This window comes from Phascolarctos cinereus, unplaced genomic scaffold, assembly GCF_003287225.1.
Source record: "Phascolarctos cinereus isolate Bilbo 61053 unplaced genomic scaffold, phaCin_HiC Scaffold_4;HRSCAF=312, whole genome shotgun sequence".
Taxonomy (NCBI): Eukaryota; Metazoa; Chordata; class Mammalia; order Diprotodontia; family Phascolarctidae; genus Phascolarctos; species Phascolarctos cinereus.
Window position 1 is genome coordinate 489896927 of NW_027555847.1, and position 22665 is coordinate 489919591.

Consider the following 22665-nt stretch of genomic DNA (forward strand, 5'->3'; position numbering starts at 1 on the left):
TCCTCCTCATTTTTCCTCCTCATAAACTTCTAGAATCTAGTCCAGACAGTCTCTGCTATCTATCAATCATTGCCCTTGTCTCTCCTTTGTGTGACCAAGAATGTTCTGATATTCTTTTATGTGGTCATCTTTTTTTGACAAATGGTACCTATCCTTTTGCAAGATGGCTGTCTGGGGTTAAAGTTGACATCTTTGGTCATGGATCAGAGGTGAGAGTATGAATGAAGAAACAGAAAGCTGTTCTACTTTGGAAAAAATAAAGACAACTCAGTGCATTTATGGCAGATAGTGTAATCCTCATGTACACAAATATAGAAAGTTACAATTAGCTATAAATTATAGTGCATTTCACAAAATTACTTAACATATCTATGACATGTAGACAAATGTATATATCTTGACTAAAGTCCTACTGCAATGCCTAGTTTTGTTGTAGAGGTGATTCTGAGTTCTCTCAGGAATACATCTGCTAGAGCATGAACGTTGGCAGGTTCTATGAAGCAAGAAAGGTTTTGAATATAGTCTGGGTGATGGATTTTATGTCTGTCACCTGTTGACCAGCTTAGCTGCATGTATGGAGGTTTATCACTCGGGAAGCTGGAAACCATTTGATGAATATTTTGGCCACAGCAACTCATGAGGAATTTTCTGCCAAGGTATGGAGGTACTTTAGTTTGCTTTAGTGGAAAGGGCTGTCTGTGCTAACAAAGAATCTTTTGAAGTAATGGCCTATAGACTTAAAGTAGAAGGATGAATTTCATGCAGAACTTAAGGGGAGATGAAAATATGAGTAATGATGTCTGACTTGGAGATATTGCTCAAAGTAGACTCAGTCAAATTTGTTGGTGAAAATATTAGATACAATCATTATGATTTCTCCCAAGATAGAAATGAGAAGTCTGACCAAAGATGATGTGCCCACAGTGATTAAAAATAGAATGAATTCTGACTTCCTTTCCCTGGAATTGTGGGCCAGAAAAACGCACATTTATAGTCTGGTCAAATTATGTAACATTATAATTTCTTGATAAAATAATAAATATCAGAATTTGAGAGGACATAGAAAGCATTATAGGCCAGTGAGCCTAACTTTGATTCTTGGCATAAATCCTGAATGAATTATTAAAAGTACTTTGGTAATCACTAAGAACCAGAATGGATTCATTTTTTAAAAAGTTACACAAGCTAACATAATATGTTCTTGTGATAGTTAGGTGATCAACAAAATGCTACAGATTTAGTATACTTAGATTTCAACAAGGCTTTTGGCAGAATCCGTCATGATATCCTTCTGGAAAATATTTTGATATGCAGTTGGATGGCCAGCCCATTTAATGGGTACATCTGTGCATATATCTAAGATAGGTTCTGCAGATGGACAATGAGTTGCATGCCAGAAATGCGTAGGAGTTAGAAAGTGGGCTGAATTGCATTTGGGAAATTCTGGAATGCTTTTGGCAGTCTATAGTTGCTCTCTGACACAAAAAATCCATCTTTTTAACACCCATGTTGACTCAGTGATATTCTGTGGCTGGAATATTAGAATACAGTAGTATCAAATCAAGTGTATATAAATTACCCTTAAGGCTTTAGGATTCCAGGTTTAGCTTAGAATGGACACTCTCTTGGACTACAATAATTCTGATTTTACCTTTACTAAAATTTATCAAATGATTCAGAAATCTGGGATATCTGATATAAAATCAGACCCAATAGCAGGTTCATTCAGTGGATGTATTCAGTCAGTCATTCAACAATATTTATTAAGCATTTACTATGTGCCAGGCACTGTGCTGAACACTGGGAAAAAAAATACAAGCAAAAAGAAAGATAGGCCCTGTCCTCTAAGGGCTTATATTCTAATGGGAGAAGAAGGTGGGAGCCGAAGAATGTGAGGAAGTATGAATCAGGTACCCAGTGAGAGGGCATGGCAGAAGAAATCCAGAGTACAGGCTGGAGAAGAATGAGACATGGCTGGACTGTACTGTCTCCATAAATGGAATATCTAAGAGGAGATATCCAATCAGAAGGAGAGACTGTGGAGCTGGGACTATTCTCCAAAGTATGAATTCTAGGGCTGGATGGAGCTTTCAGGGTGAAGAGATCTTTGGAGGATGGTAGACAAGATCCAAAGTGCAGCATGGCACATTTTTAACGCCTGTGTTTCTCTTTGTCCCCCTCCATAAGCCTTGTTCCAGGTCTAAGTAACAGCAGAACTCAGAAGGTAAGGGTGCCATCAGATCAGAAAAACAATGACACCCCTCCATTGCTTTTATTCCCCCAACAGTGGAATCTATGTTAGCCTACAGGGTTACCCAGACAATGGTCAAAACAGAGTCTATATGATTTGAACATTGTATCTGGATTCTCTCCTGCCTTTAGTGTTTAGCCTTGTTTTTCTGAACTTTTTCAGCTTTGTTTTCCTTCTCTCGCATAATTAAATTTTTTTCTATGTCTACTGTCCTTGAAGTACTTATTCTAGGTCTTTTTACAGCAATTGGGTCTTAGTGAGGGTCATTGCAGGATCTTGCCAAGGGTTGTAGTGTATTTCCAATAATAATAATAAAAGAAGCTAAGAGATACAGGATATGTATGATCAGAAAAGGAGATTGGCCTGTCATTCAATTCTGTTGTCCAATTCAAGCATTTATTAGGTACTTACTTCATACAGTTAGTATACAAATATTATTTTTAAAGTATTAAGCCTTATTCATATATACATACAAATATATACATATTTATAAGTATGTATACATACACATATATGCATATGTATACATGTACATATATAAACATAATATCAAATCCTGGTATTGTACCTTTGTCATTGAAAGTACTTAATGTGTATTGTTTGAATTAAATTGTTTACATATTGCTTGAAAAAAAGTGTTAAGTCTTGAAACCAGAGACAAAAAAAGAATAGATGGCCCAAAGAACAGCATTGCCGCTGATAAAATTTAAAAAATAAAACAAACCAAACATGCCAGAGAACTTATCTAGCGTATTGGATAAGAGATCTGTGGCATAAAGTGGATATTTGAGGAAGATAAAATATATGCATTGTGCTATGCACCAATGAAGAAAATACCTACATTGCTGAGAACATTGATCCATTTCCTGGATTTGCAAATGAAAGTCTAAGGCCTTTGCCTCTTTCCTTGCCATTACTACCATGACCTTTCTCTCTCTCACTTGTATTGCTCTCCTCCAGCCCTCTCTGAAGTAAGAGGCAGAGCTTTTCCAATGACATCCATGCCTCGATCACAACCCTCCTTACTGTTTCTAAGGGTTTTTGATGTGAACTGCTGGGAAAAAGACAAAAGTTTATGATAGCAACAAAGAAACAAAGCAAGATAGCAAGAATTCTTAAAAGCTGATCCTAGTTGTCAGTGAAGATGTAGGAGGAGATAGGCAGACTTGAGCTATCTTAGCCCTCCAGTTAGGGGTGATGTAGTGGATATAACACTGGTCCTGGAGTCAGGAAGACTCCTCTTCCTGAGGTCACATCCGGCCTCAGACACTCACTAGCTATGTGACCCTGGGCAGATCAATTAACCCTCTTTGCCTTGGTTTCCTCACCTGTAAAGTGAGCTGGAGAAGGAAATGACAGACCACTCCAGCATCTTTGACAGGAAAACCCCAAATAGGGTCACAAAGAGTTGGATACGATTTAACAACAACTTCTACTGATTTATCAGAGTGATGTTTAAGAAAAATTAAAGTTAGTTTTGTTTTTGATATTAATGCCTACCGAGTCCAGTTTAGGTTGAACACAAGTCCAGAATTATCTGGGTCTAAGGCCATCATGGATTTGGGCTAATGGCATTGTTGTCTGCTTCAAAGGTCTACCTCTCTCTTCTCTGATTGTGGACCCTGATGAAAAGAAACTCCTTCCCTCCTTTTTTCCTCTGTCACTTTCCTCATTGCTCCTAGAGGTTTCTTTGGTTTTGAGACTTTGGAAATCCTACTCACACTCTTGGCTTCCTGCTTTATTTGCCCCAACAATTCTTTACTGTGGCTTTAGGACATTTTGTACTGATCTGACACATGCCTCCATCATGCAAGGGAAACTACTTCATCTTTAATCCATTCTCTCTATCCTGGTGGCTTGCCTGGAAGGTTAATTCTGCTGTTTGGTGAAACCACACTTATTCATTCATTGTTCTATACATAGTTACTAGAGTGTGGCCTCAATAACAGATGTTATCATCCCCTGGAACCAGCTCAGCTCCCTGATTTCCTCCCTGTCCTCCAAGGTCTGACATAGTCTCCTCTACCTCCTTTTTCAGAGGTCTCTACTAGTTCTTTCTCTAAGTTCCTATTTCCTGTCTTCAAAATACCCCTAGTTTTCAGCTTATTTATAGAGTTAAGATGAATGACATTTCCTGAGCTCATACCTTTCCCAGATCATATTACTAGTTTTACTAGTTTTTCCTGCTTCCACAGGTTCTTTCTGATGATTCATCCCTCAGGTGTCTTTCCAAAAAGATTGACTTTTAAAAATATAGTCTTGTTATTACAATTAAAAAAATGATGTATATACGACACACATGTATACACACAACATATTATTTATGTGCATGTGTATGAATTATACATAATACTTTTCATAAAAATAAAAAAAAGATTTGCTTGATATTTCACATATTTGAGTTTGAACAAGAGTATTCTGAAGATAATGCCATAAACCAAAGGGACATCTTGAACGACGGCACATCAGATGAGGAGCTATTTTGAGGCAGGTAGGCCTATTTGTAAACAAATGACTGCTACTTTAGCCAGGTGAAGATCAAGCCTAGTTTGCGCTAATTCAAGCAGTCAGGGCCTACTTATAGAGTCACCCATTCAGCTGTGTGTTTCTAGTCTATTAGCTGTGCTGTTGGTCGACAAAGAAGGCCTGAATAATGGCTTGCTTTTAACTGGTAGCATTCTATAGACATGGCATGATCCTGTTGTCATCTAGAAAACTCATCTAGAAAAAAATATTTGATGCCCTCAAGCAATGTTCTTTTCTAGGTGCTGAGAGGGGGCAGTGAAGGATAACATACTATTTCTTCCTTCAGTGAACTTATAGTCTAGTTATATCATAATTTTGGGGGACTCTGTAAGTTTACCAATCCATAACTGTAAGTCATGGACTAAATAATCACTACTTTCTATCCAGATAAAAAGTTTATGATCATTGATGTGTGTGTGTCAGAGTATAAGAAAATGTTATAGTCATATGATACTGGAACTATAGTTCTATCTAGAAAAAGTCTCTACCTACTCCCATCAAACTATTATAGTTAGCTTTTAGTTGCATCTATTTATTCAGGTGTATCAATAATAAAAGTGTTGATTGCAGTTGTGTTATTTGAGTAATCATTGCTCATTATCAAATGTGTATGTGTTTTAATGGGTAAAAAATTAATTGCTTTGAAGTTATGAATATTATGGAGAAAAGTACAAGGATTTGAGAAGTAGTATTGGTTACAGGTTGGTGAGAGCTAATTGTTTCTAATTACACATATCTTTGGTATGCATATAAAGTTGCATTTCCATATTGCTACACTCATTTCCTTGACGGTAATTAAATGAGACTCTTGTTAAACATTTCATTCCATAAATTAATAAAAGCTGTTTTCGAAACTTAGTCTACTAAGAATGACAAGATTGATTGTTGTAGTATTTATTTAATTAGAAACTTCACTGAAATACAAAAACTAAAAGTGTAATTATTAAAGCAGATAAATTACGTGAAACACTAAAATATTGATATTAATGTGAGTCTTAAATAAGAGTACAGTATATAATTTATCTACTTAAGATGAAATTTTATGCAAAATTAAGATTATGAAGAGCTCTTCATAATTAACGAGCCTGGTTTCTCACTTAAAAACATATATTTCCTTATAATAAAAAATACATTTCTTTGCTTTAGTACTAGAATCTTAGAACTAGAACCTTAGGGATTCCAAAATTCTTTAGAGAGTCCAAGACTTAGTCAAAACATGGTACCACTCCTTGGTATATGTGGGATCTCAAGGTAAGGCACTTTCTTGCTTATGGGCTTGCTTTCTTCCTCTGTAAAATGGGAGCCTAGGACTATATGACTTTGACATAACTTCACAATATTCTGCTTTTGTGAACCCCTTTATATTACAGGTGAGGAAACTAAAGACAGATCACACAGATAATAAGTGGCAGAAATGCGCCTGAAATGGGCCTTAGGTCTAGGTATGCTACCTTCCAATCTGATTCTCTTTCCATTATACTTGAGAATTTTCAAAAAACTTAGCATCACACAAATTATAGGCTATGGATAGAGTACTGGGCCTAAAGTCAGGAAGACAGCTTCCCAAGTTCAAATATAGCCTTAGATACTAACTAGTTGTATGTACCTGGACAAATCACTTAACCCTGTCTTAATAAAATGAGCTAGAGAAGGAAATGGCAAACCACTCCAGTATCTTTGCCAAGAAAACCCCAAATGGGGTCATGAAGAGTTGGACATGACTGAAAAGATTGAACAACAAATTATAGGCAACATGAAATAGAGGGTGGATAGCCGGCCTCAGAGTGAGGAGAACCTGGGTTCAGTTCCTATCACTGATACATTCCTGGCTGTGTGATCCTGGACATGTCACCTGACATCTTAGTGCTCTAAGCCAGAGTGGTCAGACACATTGCTGGGGGCCACATGTTACCCATAACACTACTGACTGTAGCCTGAACCAGATTAAAATGTAATTGGGAAATATTTAACTAAATAAATAAAAAACAATAAGGCATCAACAATAATATGTGGTTTTGAAAGTCAGTATGTATCCCAAAGAGGTCTTTTGTATGATTTAGTGGTACCTGTTTCTTTTTTTCATTTTGGGGTTAAGTGACTTGCCCAGGGTTACATAGCTAATAAGTATCTGAGATCAGATTTGAATTCAGGTCTTCCTGACTCCAAAGCCAGTGCACCTCTTAGCTGTCCCTAGTGGCCTCTGTTTGAATTTGAGCCCACTGCTCTAAGCAATTCTCTAAGTCTGTAATTGCAAAGAAGGTACTGACCTATGTTCATAGGTGATGTTTTTTCACCTTGGTATTCCCTATACTAATACAAATACAGATGTAGTTACTATCCCTTTTTCTAACCCTATAAATTATAAGATGTATACTTGACATATTCAGAAGCACCTTTAAACATTTTAAAAATTATTTTTCAATTAACATGTATTTATGTTTAATTTTTTTCAGTTAACAAGCATTTGTTTTTCCCCACTTCCCTTACTGGGAAAAAAAGCGCAAGAAACAAATTACTTGTAATAAATAAACTTGCTCAAAGCAAAACAAATTCCTCCATTGTTTTGTCATGTCCAAAATGAGTGTCTCATTTTACATATTATTACTACATTACTTCTTTGTCAGAAGATGGCTAGCATTCCTTGTCATCAAGCCTTGGGAATCATGGTAGATTGTTGTATTGATTATAAATCTTACATTTTTTAAAATTGTTTTTTGCAATATTAATGTTACAATATAAATTATTATCCTGATTCTGTTCATTCCACTCTGTATCATATACTATAAGTCTTCTCAAGTTTCACTGAAACTATTTCTTTCCTCATTTTTTTCCTTTGGTTTTGGTTTTCATCTTCTTTGAGACTGGGCCTCTCTATCTTTCCGAGGCTGTAAATGCAGTAGCTACTCATTGACTGAATGCAAATTCTGAGTGGCATGGGAGCTTTAAACTCTACTTCTCCGAGCTGATCTCCATTTTTCCTTAGGTGGACTTATGGTCCTCCACTTCTGGGGGTTCACTATCTTAGTTGCTAGACTTAATGTTGACAATCAATCAGTGTTAGCCCTATGGTAGCTTAGAACTCTTGAACTAAAGCAGTATACCAGCTTTGATCTCTTCAGCAGCAGAGACCACAGATATGCAACACCAGTCCTTTCTGTTGCTTCATTTTATATACATATGTGTGTATGAGATAGATAGTTTAGAATTTTCCTCTGAGAACTGTCTGTTCTTATCCTTTGAGCATTTATCAATTGGTGACTGGCTCTTATTCTTAGAAATTCAAATCAGTTCCTTATATATATTGAAAATGAGATCTTTGTTAGAGAAACTTTATGCAAATATTTCCCCCAATCGTTTTTTTTCCTTTTAATTGTGCAAAAACTTTTTAATTTTATGCAATCAAAGTTGTCCATTTTTTTTCTTTAAAAGCCTTTTATAGCTATATTGATCATGAATGGTTTCTTTATTCTTAGAGCTGAAAAGTAATTTCTTGCTCCTCTAACTTGTTTTCTATCTAGGTGATATGCCTATTTTTATCTTATTATATAATGTGAATCACTGGTCTAAACTTAATTTCTACTAGACTGCTTTCTAGTTTTCCCATTAGTTTTTGTCAAATAGTGAGTCCTTACTCCAGTAGTTGGGGCTTTGAGTTTATCAAACTCTAATATACTAGATTTGATTATTTTGGACAACACCTATTCCATAGCTCATGCCCTGGTTGCTTGCCTTTTGGTTATATTTGTGATCTTGCTGAAAAGATGACTCACTTTGATGAGAGAAAAGATGATTTTTCTTTTATATTGATAACCAATTATTGAATTGAGACTAAGATTTTACCCCTTCCTATTTCCTCATTCAGAAATTAGCCCCTACAGGTTATTCAGGTAGTCTTTGAAGTACAGGTCTGATAATGAGATGGAAAATTTAGATCTGATTGAAAAGTAAAGAAATTCTGGTTTAGGTAAATTGACGGATTCTGGCCCATTGTGTTTTAGTCAGACAGATTTGGGTGGAAATGGATTCTCCCTTTTGTCTAGATAACTAGATGGGGTGGTATGGGTATTGATAAATCTCTTTGACAAATACTGAGTGATTAGAGTTACATCCCTCAGGCTTTTATTAGAATAAGTCCACTTCTCATTATAATATTAATTCTTTCATTACTTGTTAACCAATCAGGGTTGATTTCTACCCTCAGGAACATCCACTCTTTGGTTTAGAAGAGATAGCTAAGTGACCCTTTTATTAATTAATAATTAGTTAACAATAATTAATAAAAAATAATAAAAATAAAATATAAAAAATAATAAAATGATTAATTATCTAAAATCTATGTCTGTCTCCTTAGATTTCTAATCAGTATTTGATCTGGTGCTGATCATATCTCTTTAGGATGAGTTGTCAGGGGAGCTGGGCTGCACCGCTTCTTCCTAATATTCTATCTTGGCTGATGTCCAGATATTTTAATTTTTTGTTTCTAACTCCAGTTCTTCCTATCTCTTGAACAATTAAAAAAAAAAAGAAAATCCTTATAATAAATATTCAGTCAAGGAAAACAAATTCCCACATTGGCCATATGAAAAAAAAATCTCATTCTACATATTGATTTTATCACCTCTCTGTCAGGAGGAGGATAGTATTCTTCACCATCTGGAATCATGGTTGGATATTGTATTTGTCAAAGAATTTAAATTTTTCAAAGTTGTTTGTTTTTACAGTGTTATTGTATAAATTGTCTTTCTGGTTTTGTCCACTTCCCTATCCTTGTTATTATTTCTTATGACACAAGTGTATTGCATTTATGCATATTCATGTATTCAGATGGCATTTTATTCATTTTTTTGATGTATATAATTTTTAATCGTTCATATTTTATGTTGCTTTTGTTGAATAATTTTTGTTAATGATGCTGTAGCCTTCTCATACCTATAACAGTCATTATCCAAAATGGATGTACACATATTTGCTGTGTTTATTTTTAGAATTTGTCAAAAATTAGCATTTTTTTTTTGAGCTTTGGATTCTGGAGATTCATCAAAGTCCTAAGGAGATTATGTGTAGTGGAAAAAAAAACCATTGGATTTGAAGTTAAAAGTCATTTCAAATCCTTTGCTTATTATTTGCTACCTAAGTGACCTTGGATAAGTCACTTAACTCTGTGCAACAGTTTTTTTCATCTATAAAATGAGGGGAGTGAGATTAGGTGACCTTGAAGATACTTCTTGGCTCTAATCTACGATCCTATGTATAATATTGTGCATGAACTCCTTGGCATCCTTTATTATGGTATCTAAGATCTTGGTCCAAATCTAGTTTCTTCTACACTTTAACATTTTCCCATTTGACAAGTAACTGTTGTCAAATAGGGGATTCTGCAGTTTATGTTTGGGGTTTATTGAAGACTGAGTTATTAAGTTAAGTTATTTTTTATTCTTACTTGTCTAGTCTGTTCTTTTCAACTACTTTCCAACCAAAGAATTTTACTGATTACTATTTTACAATTTAGTTTGATGTTCTTTTTCCCTTGATAGTCTGGGTATTTTACATCTCCAAAATGAATTTTGATACTAGTTCTGTAAAGGATCCCCTTGGTAATTTGATTGGCATAGTACTGAATCTGTAATTTCCTTTTAATTGTAGCATTTTGCTTTTATAATCTTGGCACACTTCAGTCAACAAACACTAAATAGTCTTCTGGTAACTTAAATGATTCTTTACTTCTATAAGGAACATTTTGCAATTGTATCCATACTGGTATTGAGTGTTTTTTGATACATTAGCTCTCATTTATTTTATGAATATTATCATTATTTTGAATGGAACCAAGCTTGGCTTTTCTCATCTGTGACAATGAGAGAATTGGCCTGGTTGATCTCTCTGGCCTCTCTTGGCTCTATGACCTAAGACATGGTGTATAGCAGTGGAAAGTGGTTGCTTGATTTTGTCCTTCATTTTAGAAATGGACCAATGACAAAACAGGAAAATGAAAAATGTTAGAGAAGATGTGGGAAAATTGGAACACTAATACATTGTTGGTGGAGTTGTGAAATGATCCAACCATTTTGGAGAACAATTTGGAACTATGCCCAAAGGGCTACAAAAATGTGCATACCCTTTGATCCAGCAATAGCAGTTCTAGGGCTATATCCCAAAGAGATCAAACAAATGGGAAAAGGACCCACATGTACAAAAATATTCATAGCAGCTCTTTTTGTGGTGGTAAAGAATTGGAAATTCAGAGGATGCCCATCAATTGGGGAATGGCTAAGCAAGTTGTAGTATATGAATGTAATGGAATACTATTGTGCTATAAGAAATGATGAACAGGCTGACTTCAGAAAAACCTGGAAAGACTTATATGGTCTGATGCTGAGTGAAGTGAGCAGAACCAAGAGGACTCTGTACACAATTACAGCCACGTTATGCCATGACTAATATTGTTAAACTGAACCCTTCTCAGCATTACAAGGATCTAAGACATCTCGAGAGGCCTCGGGATGGAAAATGCTGTCCACATCCAAAAAAAGAACTGTGGAAGTTGAATCGCTATCACTTAATTTTACCTTCTGTTGAGTTTTGTTTCATCTTTCTGATGCTTCCTCCTGTGGGTTTTAATTTTTACTTATAACTTCACTAATGTGAAAATATGTTTCATGGGTATGTAAATGTAAAGCCTGTGTCAGTCTGTGCGCCGTCTTGGGAAGGGTGGGGAGGAGGTAGGGGGAGAAAAATTTTCATCTCAAAAGCATATGGAAGTGCTTGTTGATAAATCAAAAGAAATTAATAAAATTAATAAAAAAAAAAGAAATGGACCAATGACATCAAGAGGGTCATGTCTTGACTTGCAAGTGATTTGGATTTGAGTGAGGCAGGACTGTACAGTTGTCAGCCTCATTCTCTCCTCTGGTCATTGGAGTCCAGGGGCAAGATATAGGTCAGTACCACTGACAATTGCTCTGCATGCAGTGAGAGACCTCGGCTTTTTAAAGCCAAAGTCTTTCCTAGCTGTCAGTTTGCTTTTACAAAAAAATTGATCTGGGAGGGGACGACCCTCAGAGTTTCTGGCCAGAACTAAAAAGAAAAAATTTGCACAATTTGGGATCAGAAGTTTCCAATCTCAGCTCTGCTGCTTACTCCAGGTGTGAATGTGAAAAGCGATCACATCTGGAGTAAGTCACTTTACCTCACTCCTGCTCCACTTTTACCTGCTCCATGAAATTAGTGAGTTGTACTAGATGACCTCTTCTAAATTAATTTTGCTTCAGGAAATGTTTTTAAAATTTTTCTTTGCCAATTGGCTTTCCCTAATGGAGCAGTATTTTAAATTTGCTATTTCAGAACATTCTGCTTTGCTTCATGTATTTTAATTGTGTACTAAAAATTCTATCTTGGTGCACATTGGTAATTTAGTTATGAAGGATGTCGTCTTATACAACTGATGAATGAGACCATCTTTGGCCTGGATTTCTCTCTTGTCTATTTATCCTCATGAAGACACAATGTCATAAGTTGTAGGAACCTATTCCATTTCCTTGTTTCATACCTGCATGGGGTGACTTCTAAATATGTTGTGCCTCATACAACTTTCAATCCATTTAAATATTTCAGAGTTAAAATTTGCTCTTAAGACCTCTTCTTTCCTTCTTTGTAGAGGTGGAGTACTATGAATGTGGAACATTACAGATAATGTCAGACTTGATCTGTTGTTGAGTTGTGCTGAATTTTTTTTCACTCCTTTTTTATTCCTTGTTATACACTTACAATGAACCTTTAAAACTTTTTTTTTTTATTTAGTTAATTGAGTTGCAAGAAGCAGTGAATCTTCAGGCCCAGAAGATTAAACAGTTAGAAAAAGAATGTGAAGATTCATTGACTGAATATCTCGATGTGGTAAGTTTCCTTCCATCTGGGAATGTTCATTAATTGTTTCTAAAAATAATTCTCTGTCCATATTTTGCTCTGGGAAAGGGAGAAGCTTGTATCTTACCTTATGGGTCTCATTTTATTTCTTAAGAAAAAATTTTGGAACAATGAAATCCAGAAGCTGCAGAATGAACTTGAAGGAGTCCTAATGAAAACAGATTCACTATTGCATGCCAATACATCACTAGTGGAAGAAAACCAAGCTACATTACAGGGAATCAAAGATAGGTAATCCCAAACTTTTATTCAGAATGTGCTAAATGCAGATGGAAAATTTGAAGGGAGATGAAAAGGGAGACCTGGAGGAAAACACTATTACAGTGGGCTGACCACAACACAACTGTGCTGTGAGAATTTTGACAGATTAACTTAGATCTAGAAACATAGGTTCCCAAAGTGGGCAGTACTGCCCCATGGGGGGTGCTGGAATGATCCAGGGGGGCGCTAGTAGCCTTGGGTGTAACTGGGGGACACTGAATAAAAATAAGGGGGTGGTGGAAGCATAATGAAAGAAAAGATAAGAAAATTTTGAAAAATCATTTGTACATGTTTCATCTGTAGTGTAACAGAGTTAAAGTCATAGTGATTAGATTATTTATCAAATTAAAACAAAAAATCCAAGTAATAACCAATCAGCGGTCAAATCTTAACAAACAGGTGTTGGCGGGTGAGCATATAGTGCACTAAGTCCAGCATGCATTGGCAGGAATGTGTGCGTGTCATGACTTGTTTACAATATGATACTATAGTTACATGATGCAATATTCCATCATTAAAATTTTAATGCATCTAGCTGTGTGACCCTGGGCCAAGTCACTTAACTCCAATTGCCAAAAAAAAAAAAAAAGCAAAAAGCAAAAACCCTAAAACTTTAATGCAGGAAAACCCCACAAATTTACAATACATTATTATATTTAAGATGCAAATTTATAATTACAAAAATTAAACATGTACTGAGACATAAAGAACTCAAAAACAAATGTAGTATGGCAGAAAATTAAAGAATCCTTTACAGACCATTCTACAAAAATGATTATAAGTGAAAGACTAAGTGGCTCTAAGAACAAAATAAATATTACCTAAATTTTTCGAAGAAAATGACAGCAATGAGACAACAAATCAAAACTTTTGGGATGTAGTAGGAAATTTTACATCTCTGAACATGTTGATCAGCAAAAGAAAAAAATCCAGTTGAGCATAAAACTAAGGCATAACTAATGTAAGGGTAAGTCCTACCAACTTAAAATTTAATTATATTTTTATTATCATTTAAAATTTTATTATTAGTTTATTATTCAACTCCCTTAAATAATTACTTTTATTAGATAAGAATATTTCTTGATTGGGGACTGTATACCTTTTTGAAATAAGCAAAGCTATTGTGAGGAAGACTTGGGCAAGCACTAAGTAATCTGTACAAGGAAAGAACTATATTAGATTCAGGAGAGAGATTCTGAAGGACTAGCATCCTTTTCTTGAATACCTCTGAGAATTCAGAGGTATGGCTGAACTATAGTGAAGAAGGGAGTTACCAAAGAAGATCATTTGCTTTACAGGCATCTGTTTTTTCATACACACACACACACACACACACACACACATGCATGTAAAATTAGGCAAGAGACCAATCTCTACCCAAATGTTAAGAATTTTTCTTATTGGTATCTCAGTATGATTGTTACTAAATTCATAACTTTTCACCCAAAGTAAATTCCCTACAATTGAAGGGGGAGGAGGAACCATGTGGATTTTAACAGTCATTTGATGTTGCCCCCTAGGATTAAAATGAACTATTATTGTAACAGTATTATACAGAAATCAAAATTTTAAATTCCAAATAAATACAAAAATAGAAATTCTGAAAATTAAAAAAGAAATAAAGAAAATTGAGGACAAATAAAATATTCAGATGATAAACAAATTAAGAGCTGTTTTTCTAATAAGATAAATAAATTAGCTAATTAGAATGAATTACCAAAGTAAAAACTGTATGGCCAGTATAATGGAAAACTCAGATGAAATGTATGAATATTTATAAAAATGTAAAATACTTGGATTAACAGAACAAGAAATAGAAAATTTAATGAAAGCAATGTAATATCAGAAACAGAAATTGACCATGTTATTAAAGGGGAAAAAAAACCAAACAGGTTTAGATGAATTTACAAGTGAGGTCTAGCAAATATTTAAAAGGAAAAGAAAATAAAAGACAATTAAGTCCTATATTACATAAGTTGTTTGCAAAAATAGAGATAGAAGATACTTCAAACACCTATGCGGCTAGGTGGCATAGTGTATGGCCTTCTGGACCTTGAGTCAGAAGGACCTAAATTCAAATTCAGCCTCAGACAATTACTTTCTCTCTGTGATCCTGGGCAAATCATTTAACTTCTGTCTGTTTCAGTTTCCTTAATTGTAAAATGGGAATCAGAATAGTATCTACTAATAGCACCTGCTTGGGAAGATCTAATCAGATATTATTCGTGAAGTCCTTAGTACAGTAACTGGTGCAAATCAGGAGCTTAATAAATGCTTGTTCCCTTCCCTCCTTATAAGTAAAATAGAGTCCTCATATCCAAAGTAGGGATAAAGCAGAGAAAGAAAACAATAGACCAATATCATTATTGAATTTTGAAGTAAACATTTTGAATAAAATATTAGCAGACAGGCTATACCAGTACATTCAAAGGATTATTCAATATGACTTGGTTGGATTTATTCCAGGAATATAGAAATAATTTGATATTAGGAAACCTATAAACATGGTAGGCCATACTGATAACAAGAACAAAATAATTACATGATTATATAAATAGAAGCATGGAAAGGCCTTTTGACAAATTATGGTATTCATTTATATTGAAAAATGTAAAAGCATAGGCATAATAAAACTTTTCCTTCATATGATAAAAGATGTATACGTAAAACTAAGATCCAGAATTGTTAATATTGGAGAAATGCTAGAATCCTTTCCAATTAGATCAGGAATAAAGCAAAGATTTCTAGAGTCAACATTTTCCTGAAGGTATGCTAATCTCAGAAATCTTAGAGGTCCCTTCCTCCCCTCCTCAGACAAACACATCTCTAACGTTTTTGTAAAACTTTTGAATCAGTGTTTCTATCTAATGTCCTTTAGGATTGACAAAAGAATATGCTTGCTAGAGGCAGAAGCTTGTGGATCTGAGCGGATATCACCTAGCACCCTTTTCCTTGTACCTCGGGGAGTTTAGCCCTGATCTGAACAATTTACATTCTCCAGAAAATTCAATTCTTTAAAAATAGCAGTCCATGAAGAAATACATGAAAACATAATAATAAGAGACAACCCTTATAAGAATATTATAAAGCAACAATGAGGATTAGCAAGAAAGAAATTAGAGAATGAAACTACTTATTTAATAACTTACAGGGAGAGAAACAGAAGAAACAGAAAATACACATTTTTTCCCATGTACACGTGGAAAACTCACAAAAAATTTCTCACATACTAGGATATAGAGAAACCTTATGTAAATTAAGGAAGGCAAATCATACATGTTTTATTTTTAGGCCACTTTGAAACAAGATTAGAGCTAAATAACTATAATATGAGTAAAAGGCATATAATTACATAGAAGCTGAAAACAATGACCTATTAAACAATGGCTAGGTTTAAAGAGGAAATCGGGGGGAAAATGACATTCTGTATATGTCGTGTCCTTTCAACTTAACAAGCATCCACTATGTGGCAGACATTGTGCTAAGTTCCTGCTTACTGCTCCTGTTTGTTCTTCTTTCTTGAAGAGGAGTGACTATGAAATCAGGAAGATGACATGCAAGTGAATTGGATTTAAGTGAGAGAAGGTGGTGCAAAGTCACCAACCTCACTTTCTTCTCCAGAGCCATCTGTGTCCAGTGGCAAGATATAGATCAGGACAGCTGGAGATGGCCCAGCATGCAGTGGGGAACCTTGGGCTTTTCAAGCTAAGGTCCACAACCGGTCTCAGTTTGACTGAGGCAACACCCATTCAGTGATCAAGGCCTAAGCGCTAGGGATACAAAGAATGGCAAAAAGGGTCCCTGCTGTCAAGGGATTAACAATAATATCACATTAAAAACTCTGGAACCCCGCCAAAGCAGTTCTTACCATCAGTTTCAGTTTCATCCCTCACTATGCTGACATTAACTAGAGTGGAATGTATGTATTTGTGCATGTATATACATATATATGTGTGTATCTTTATAAATGTGTGTAAGTGTGTGTATGTATGTATGTATGTAATGGGTGTATGCATGCATTCCATATACTCTGTAACACACACATATATATGTATACTAGAGAGTATACACACACACACACACACACACACAGACACAGACACGTGTGTACACTCCCTTACCTTTCTCTCTCTCTCTCTTTCACACATACAATGGGATAAATCTGTATCTATATATTTTTAAATACTGACTGCCCCAGAATGTGCCCCTTTTTATGAATTAGTGATTCTGCTCTTAGTGTTTTTTGCAGTAATTCTTGCAGTCAGTGACTAAATGGCGAAGTTGCATGTTTCCCAGATGGACTGACATTATACTCGTTGAGCCAGCCCAGTGGCATGAAATCAGGGATCTGACTGCCATCGCACCCACGAGTGCCTTTGGCCAGTTCTTTCCATCTTAATTTCAGCACCGACAGAACATCTTGGAAAGAAATATAAATGGCAGTACTCGTTCTTTCTAGCTACGTAGGGAGCAATCATTTGTCTTCCTCAGCTGCCAGGTGGTCCAATGAATAAGACCTGAGTTCAAATTTTGCCTCAGTCACTTCCTAGCTGTGTGACCCTGGGTAAGTCACTTAATCCCTGTCTGACTCAGTTTCTTCAACTGTAAATGGAAGATAATAATAGTACCTACACCCTAGGGTTGTTGTAAGGATCAGATGAAATAGTATTTGTAATGTGCTTAGCACATTGCCTGGCACATGGTAGGTGTTTTCTCTCTCTCTCTAATATTCTGTGTGTGTGTGTATGTATATGTGTATATATATATATATATATATATATATATATATGTGTGTGTGTGTGTGTGTGTGTGTGTGTGTATATACATACATATATACACACTTGTTTCTTTCCTTCTTGTCTGCAGTTATGTTCCTCATTATGTATCTATATCTACATATGTGTACATACATGCATGTAAGTACATATATGTGTGTAATTGGGAATGTAAGTAGATTAGGTCTATATATGTTTATGTATATCCATGTATATTCATTCCACTGGTCTTTGTTAGGATATTCTTCTCTCAGCTCCAAACTACATTTTCCAAACCCTCACCTGTAACCAATCATTGGGCAAGAATACACACACACACACACACGTATGTAAACACACATATATGTATGTATATACATATGTATACATATACATATAGCTGATGAAGCAACTTTTGATACCTAGTAGACTAGAAAGGGTAGGTGTTCCCTCCTTTTAAGGCTATTTCAATTTATATTACTAGAATTCATAGAGAACCATCTCACTGTCATGGCCCTACTAACCCAGAGAGGCATTGGAAGGGTTGTGGTAATTAGTCTATGGCCACACTGATGTTTCAGTGCAACATAGGAGTAGGAAACATATACAAATAGCCACAAAAGAAAGAAGCTTTGGGAAGACAAGTAAAAACACACAAAATAAAATTTTGATGCTCCCTGTATTCTGATTTCAGACCTGGTATTGACATCTTGCCTTAAATCTCCATCTCCCTCCTCTTTTTAGGGGGAGAGGGGGAGAGGCTTCCTACTTTTTGCAACCATCTGGAATTTTGGTGCCTCAGAGAAACTCTGGTTCTCAGCTTGGTTGATCCTTTTGGTTTATGCTGTTGTGGAGCCTAATTTGACTCCTGCCTCAGTTTCCCCATGAGAAATTTGCTGTACCCCTAGTTTGAGTGTTTGCTGTAATCTAGTGGTTTTAAATTTTAACATAATCACTGTATATCACAGTAACAAATGAAAGTTTGAATTTTTTTGTCAGGGGGATAGATAGTCCAGGCAATCAAATGACTCAAAATTCCATTTTAAAAATTCTGCTTTGGGGCAGGTAGATGGTGCAGTGGATAGAGCACCGGCCTTGGAGTTAGGAGGACTTGAGTTCAAATGCAACCTCAGACACATAACACTAGCTGTGTGACTCTGGGTAAGTCACTTAACCCCAATTGCCTCATCAAAAAAAAAAATCTACTTTGGGGAGTTTACAAAGTTGTAAGGAAATTTGGGGTAAATGAGTCATGATATATGTCTCCAGTTAGAGAATGGTTCTCTAACAGTGGCCAGGGAAGGGGTATCCTCACCCCAAATTAGGAAGAAACTTCCTGGATGATCTTCTGAGTGGCTAAAACCACCAGATCTCTACTGAAGCCACTAGTGCAGAGAGGTCTGGGCAGTATAAAATATAAAGGAGGCAGCTTATTTCATCACATAAAAAGGAATTGAAAATCAGTGCCTGTTAATGAACACCAAAGAAATACCAGAGGAAGAGGAGGGTTGAAGAAAGACCTTTCAGTGCTTTCACATTCCCTGCAGTGCCCCTGCCCTGCTGGGCATTTCCCACACTGTAGAGTATCAAGAATATGGAATATTTACAGCTCCCTTATGGCCTAGGAAGCCAAATGTCTTCTTAGCTGCTGACTCCAGTAAGTCGGTAAGTATTTTATTAAGAGCTTACTGTGTGCCAAACACTGTACTGTGTGTTAGGGCTACAAAGAAAGGGAAAACTGTTCTACCCTAGAGGAGCTCAAAATCTAAAGGGGAGAGTGTGGGGGATGGGGTGAGAGTAGGATATAACATTCAAACAACAATGTAGAAACAGTATGTAGACAGGGTAAATTGGAGATACTCTCAGAGGCAAGGTATTAGCATTAAAGGGGACCAAGAAAGTCTTCTTGCGGAAGGTACGTAAGGTGAGATTATAGCTGAAAGCTAGGAAACAGAGATAAGGAAGGACTAGGTGTCTCTCTCTCTCTGCATCAGAGTATAGAGAGGAGTGTAAGAAGATTAGAAAGGGAAGAAGGGATAGGTTATAAAGGATTTCCAGCTCCCACAGATGCCATTGCCCTGGGACAGAAAGTCAGTCCATCTCTCCTCTCTATCAGTGGTGCCTTAATGTTCAAAGATCATTTAATTTCAAACTGGAGTTCTAGTATAGGAAGATCAGTTAAAATAAAAACAAAACAAATAAACAATAACAGCAGGCATACTATGAATCCTAGAATGCTTAGTGAAGGTTTGAGCTTCCTAGAACCACCCCGGGAATTCATCCAATGAGTCTTTACCCTCATATATTTACAATCTCCTTTTAACAATATTGCCCCCACTTTTCATGAAACAGTTTATGTAGTTTTCTTAGCTCACATTTTATTCAAGTAAAATTAAGAATTTATCATAATTCCTATAACCAGCATCGTAAAATATCATGGCATACACAGATATTTATTGACAAAATCCTTATAAAATTACATGTTATATGTTTTATAATTAGAAAATTAACCATCGACATTATTGATGGGATGGGTGGTCAAAGTTTAGTGAAGTGTGGTGTCAGCTTATTCAACTACTAATAGAGGATGTTATTTTGTCTTTACAACTGTAGCAGAAAATCTTGCTTCATGCAAATAAGATGTTATGAGGTTAGCAAAATTCCTACAGCAAAAAAGAGAAGTTTGTTCACTCATAACCAAAATGCAACCGCTTTTCAGGTTCAAAAACTTGTTTCAGCACTAGACTAGTGCAAGATAAATTTATTCAGTGTTCTTGTTCAGGTGGGGTAAGAACAAATGTGTTGTAGTTGTTGTGGCAAATAGTTTCCTTGTCCAAATTCCATAAGATCTAGGCATTTAAAATACTATGAAAAATATTTCTCTAGACTGGTCAAGTCATTAATGAGTGGGTCTTTATTTTCTTCTACTTCATTTTTAGGATAGCTGTTTTTATTATTGGGAAACATATCAAATATTATTTTACAAATGTATGACCCATTGCTCTAACTTTTTCATAAACCCAGTTACATTATGTTTCTGGATCAGAATATGCTGAAGACCTTATATTGATTTTTTTATATTTAATTTCTCAAAAATGTCCAGTGAATACATTGTAAGTTTCAGAAGGAATTTTTAATAAAATGAATTTGCTTGATATTATTATTACTCATAATCACTAAGAAAAGTCACAATTTATTCTTTTAGCTCAGCTCAAACATCCTTTCAAGTGCTTTGATATTAGATTTGTTTTGTAATAATGTATAAGTGTGTAATGATTTGCTTCCATAACTTGGGACAATGTCAGTTTTTAACCAACATTTTCATTCTCTAACTCAAAATTCAGTACTTTTTTCTGCACTACCGCACCACATGGCTTATACCCTAATATTCTGGCCTTCATCTGTCTCAGTCCAGTCTCCTGGTGGTTTAGATACAATACTGAACAAAAGGAAACACTCTTAGATCATTCAGCAATTAACAGAAGGAGATTTATTTATTTATAGCAGAAGAATATTCAACAACATTGAGCATAACTTGAGTTGTTTAGTTGGGTGATACCCCATTGCCAGATTTGACCATGTTGATCAACCAGCATCAGAGTGTACCAGGAACTCCTGATGACTGCTTTGTTCTTAGGTAACTTGGAAATGATGCCGGCAGTGTGAGGCTCTTGTCTCTAAAGCCAACCAACTCTTGCAATTATCGTAATGCTTTTAAAGGAAAAGCTAGCCTAATTTGCACGGGGCAGGATTTGCTCTCATCCCACCTGCCTGCCTTACCTTTCAAACTCACACTTACTGCTGCATGCCTCTGATACTGTTTTGGTCCTCCTCTCTCTCACTTTCACATGTGATATACCCACTGCCTTTGTTTCCACGGTTATCTCTTTAGCCTTCTTGCTTGTTCTTCCACAATGCCCTCCACCTTCTTTGCTATTTTCAGGGGTTCCTGGTAATACTTCATTTAAGCCAGTGATTCTCAGATGGCTTGTCTAGGCACAATGGACGTAATTAGGAAGACATGAAACTCTTGCATATAAACGTGACCACATTTGTGAGTTCCATGGAATACACCTAGCAATAGTGTGCCTCTGGCATACCTTTTGAGAGTCATTGACTGAAATTAACATGACCTGTTTAAATTTCCTTTCCCCTTAACCTCTGTTAATATACTAATTAAATTCATTGCATTAAGCAAGAAAAAAGGTGAATCCTTCTATAATCCTTGTGTCGTGTTACATATATATTAAAACAATGATAAGAGATCCTTGATTTCCTCTCCTTGGCTAAACTTTCCTATTTCTGTTTAAGCTACCACTATACTTCCAATTTTCCAAGTTTGCTAACCTCAGAATTATATTGCACTCTTTCCTCTGTGTTTTAGGAATGGCATAAGACGGAGAATGTCCAGATGGCAGGTGAACAGGATAGTGAAGGGCCTTGAGGTCATGCCAAACAATGATCAATTGAAGGAATTAGGGCTGTTTAGATTGGATTGAAGAAGAGTTGGGGAGGATATGCTAATTCTTTTTAAGTGTTTGAAAGGCTTTTGTGGGGAAAAACTTTTTCATCTTAGTACCAGTAGTCAGACCCATGTTCAATGGGTAAAAAGTTTCAGAGTCAAATTTAGGCTCCTTGTAAAGGAAATTTTCCAAACATATAAAAACGATCCAAAAAATGGTACAGACCACTTCAGTAGGTAGATTGGAAGATCAGTGTCAATTATGTTATAAATAAGATTCTTATTCAATTCTAGGTTGGATTTGATGGCCTCTGAGATCCCTTTAATTCTCAGGATTCTGTAATTCTATTATCTAGGCTGCAATATTGGTCCAGGCCCCAGAATATGCCATCCATATAGAAGTTTAAAAGCTGATCAGCATACTCAGTCCAGCAGGCAGTATTGCCCTAGGAATATTGTACTAGGTATAGAAAGTCACTTTCTACTCT

General features: G+C 35.7%; 1 protein-coding gene across 1 annotated transcript in view; it reads left to right on the plus strand.

Annotated features, from left to right (window-relative positions):
• The window catches only part of LOC110212535 (coiled-coil domain-containing protein 178-like), a 128412-nt gene that overhangs the window by 26233 nt on the left and 79514 nt on the right, over positions 1–22665 (plus strand). The window contains exons 2-3 of the mRNA XM_078151782.1: positions 12575–12670; positions 12795–12931. Of these exons, the coding sequence (XP_078007908.1) occupies positions 12575–12670; positions 12795–12931 (233 nt within the window). The remainder of the gene's footprint in view (positions 1–12574; positions 12671–12794; positions 12932–22665) is intronic.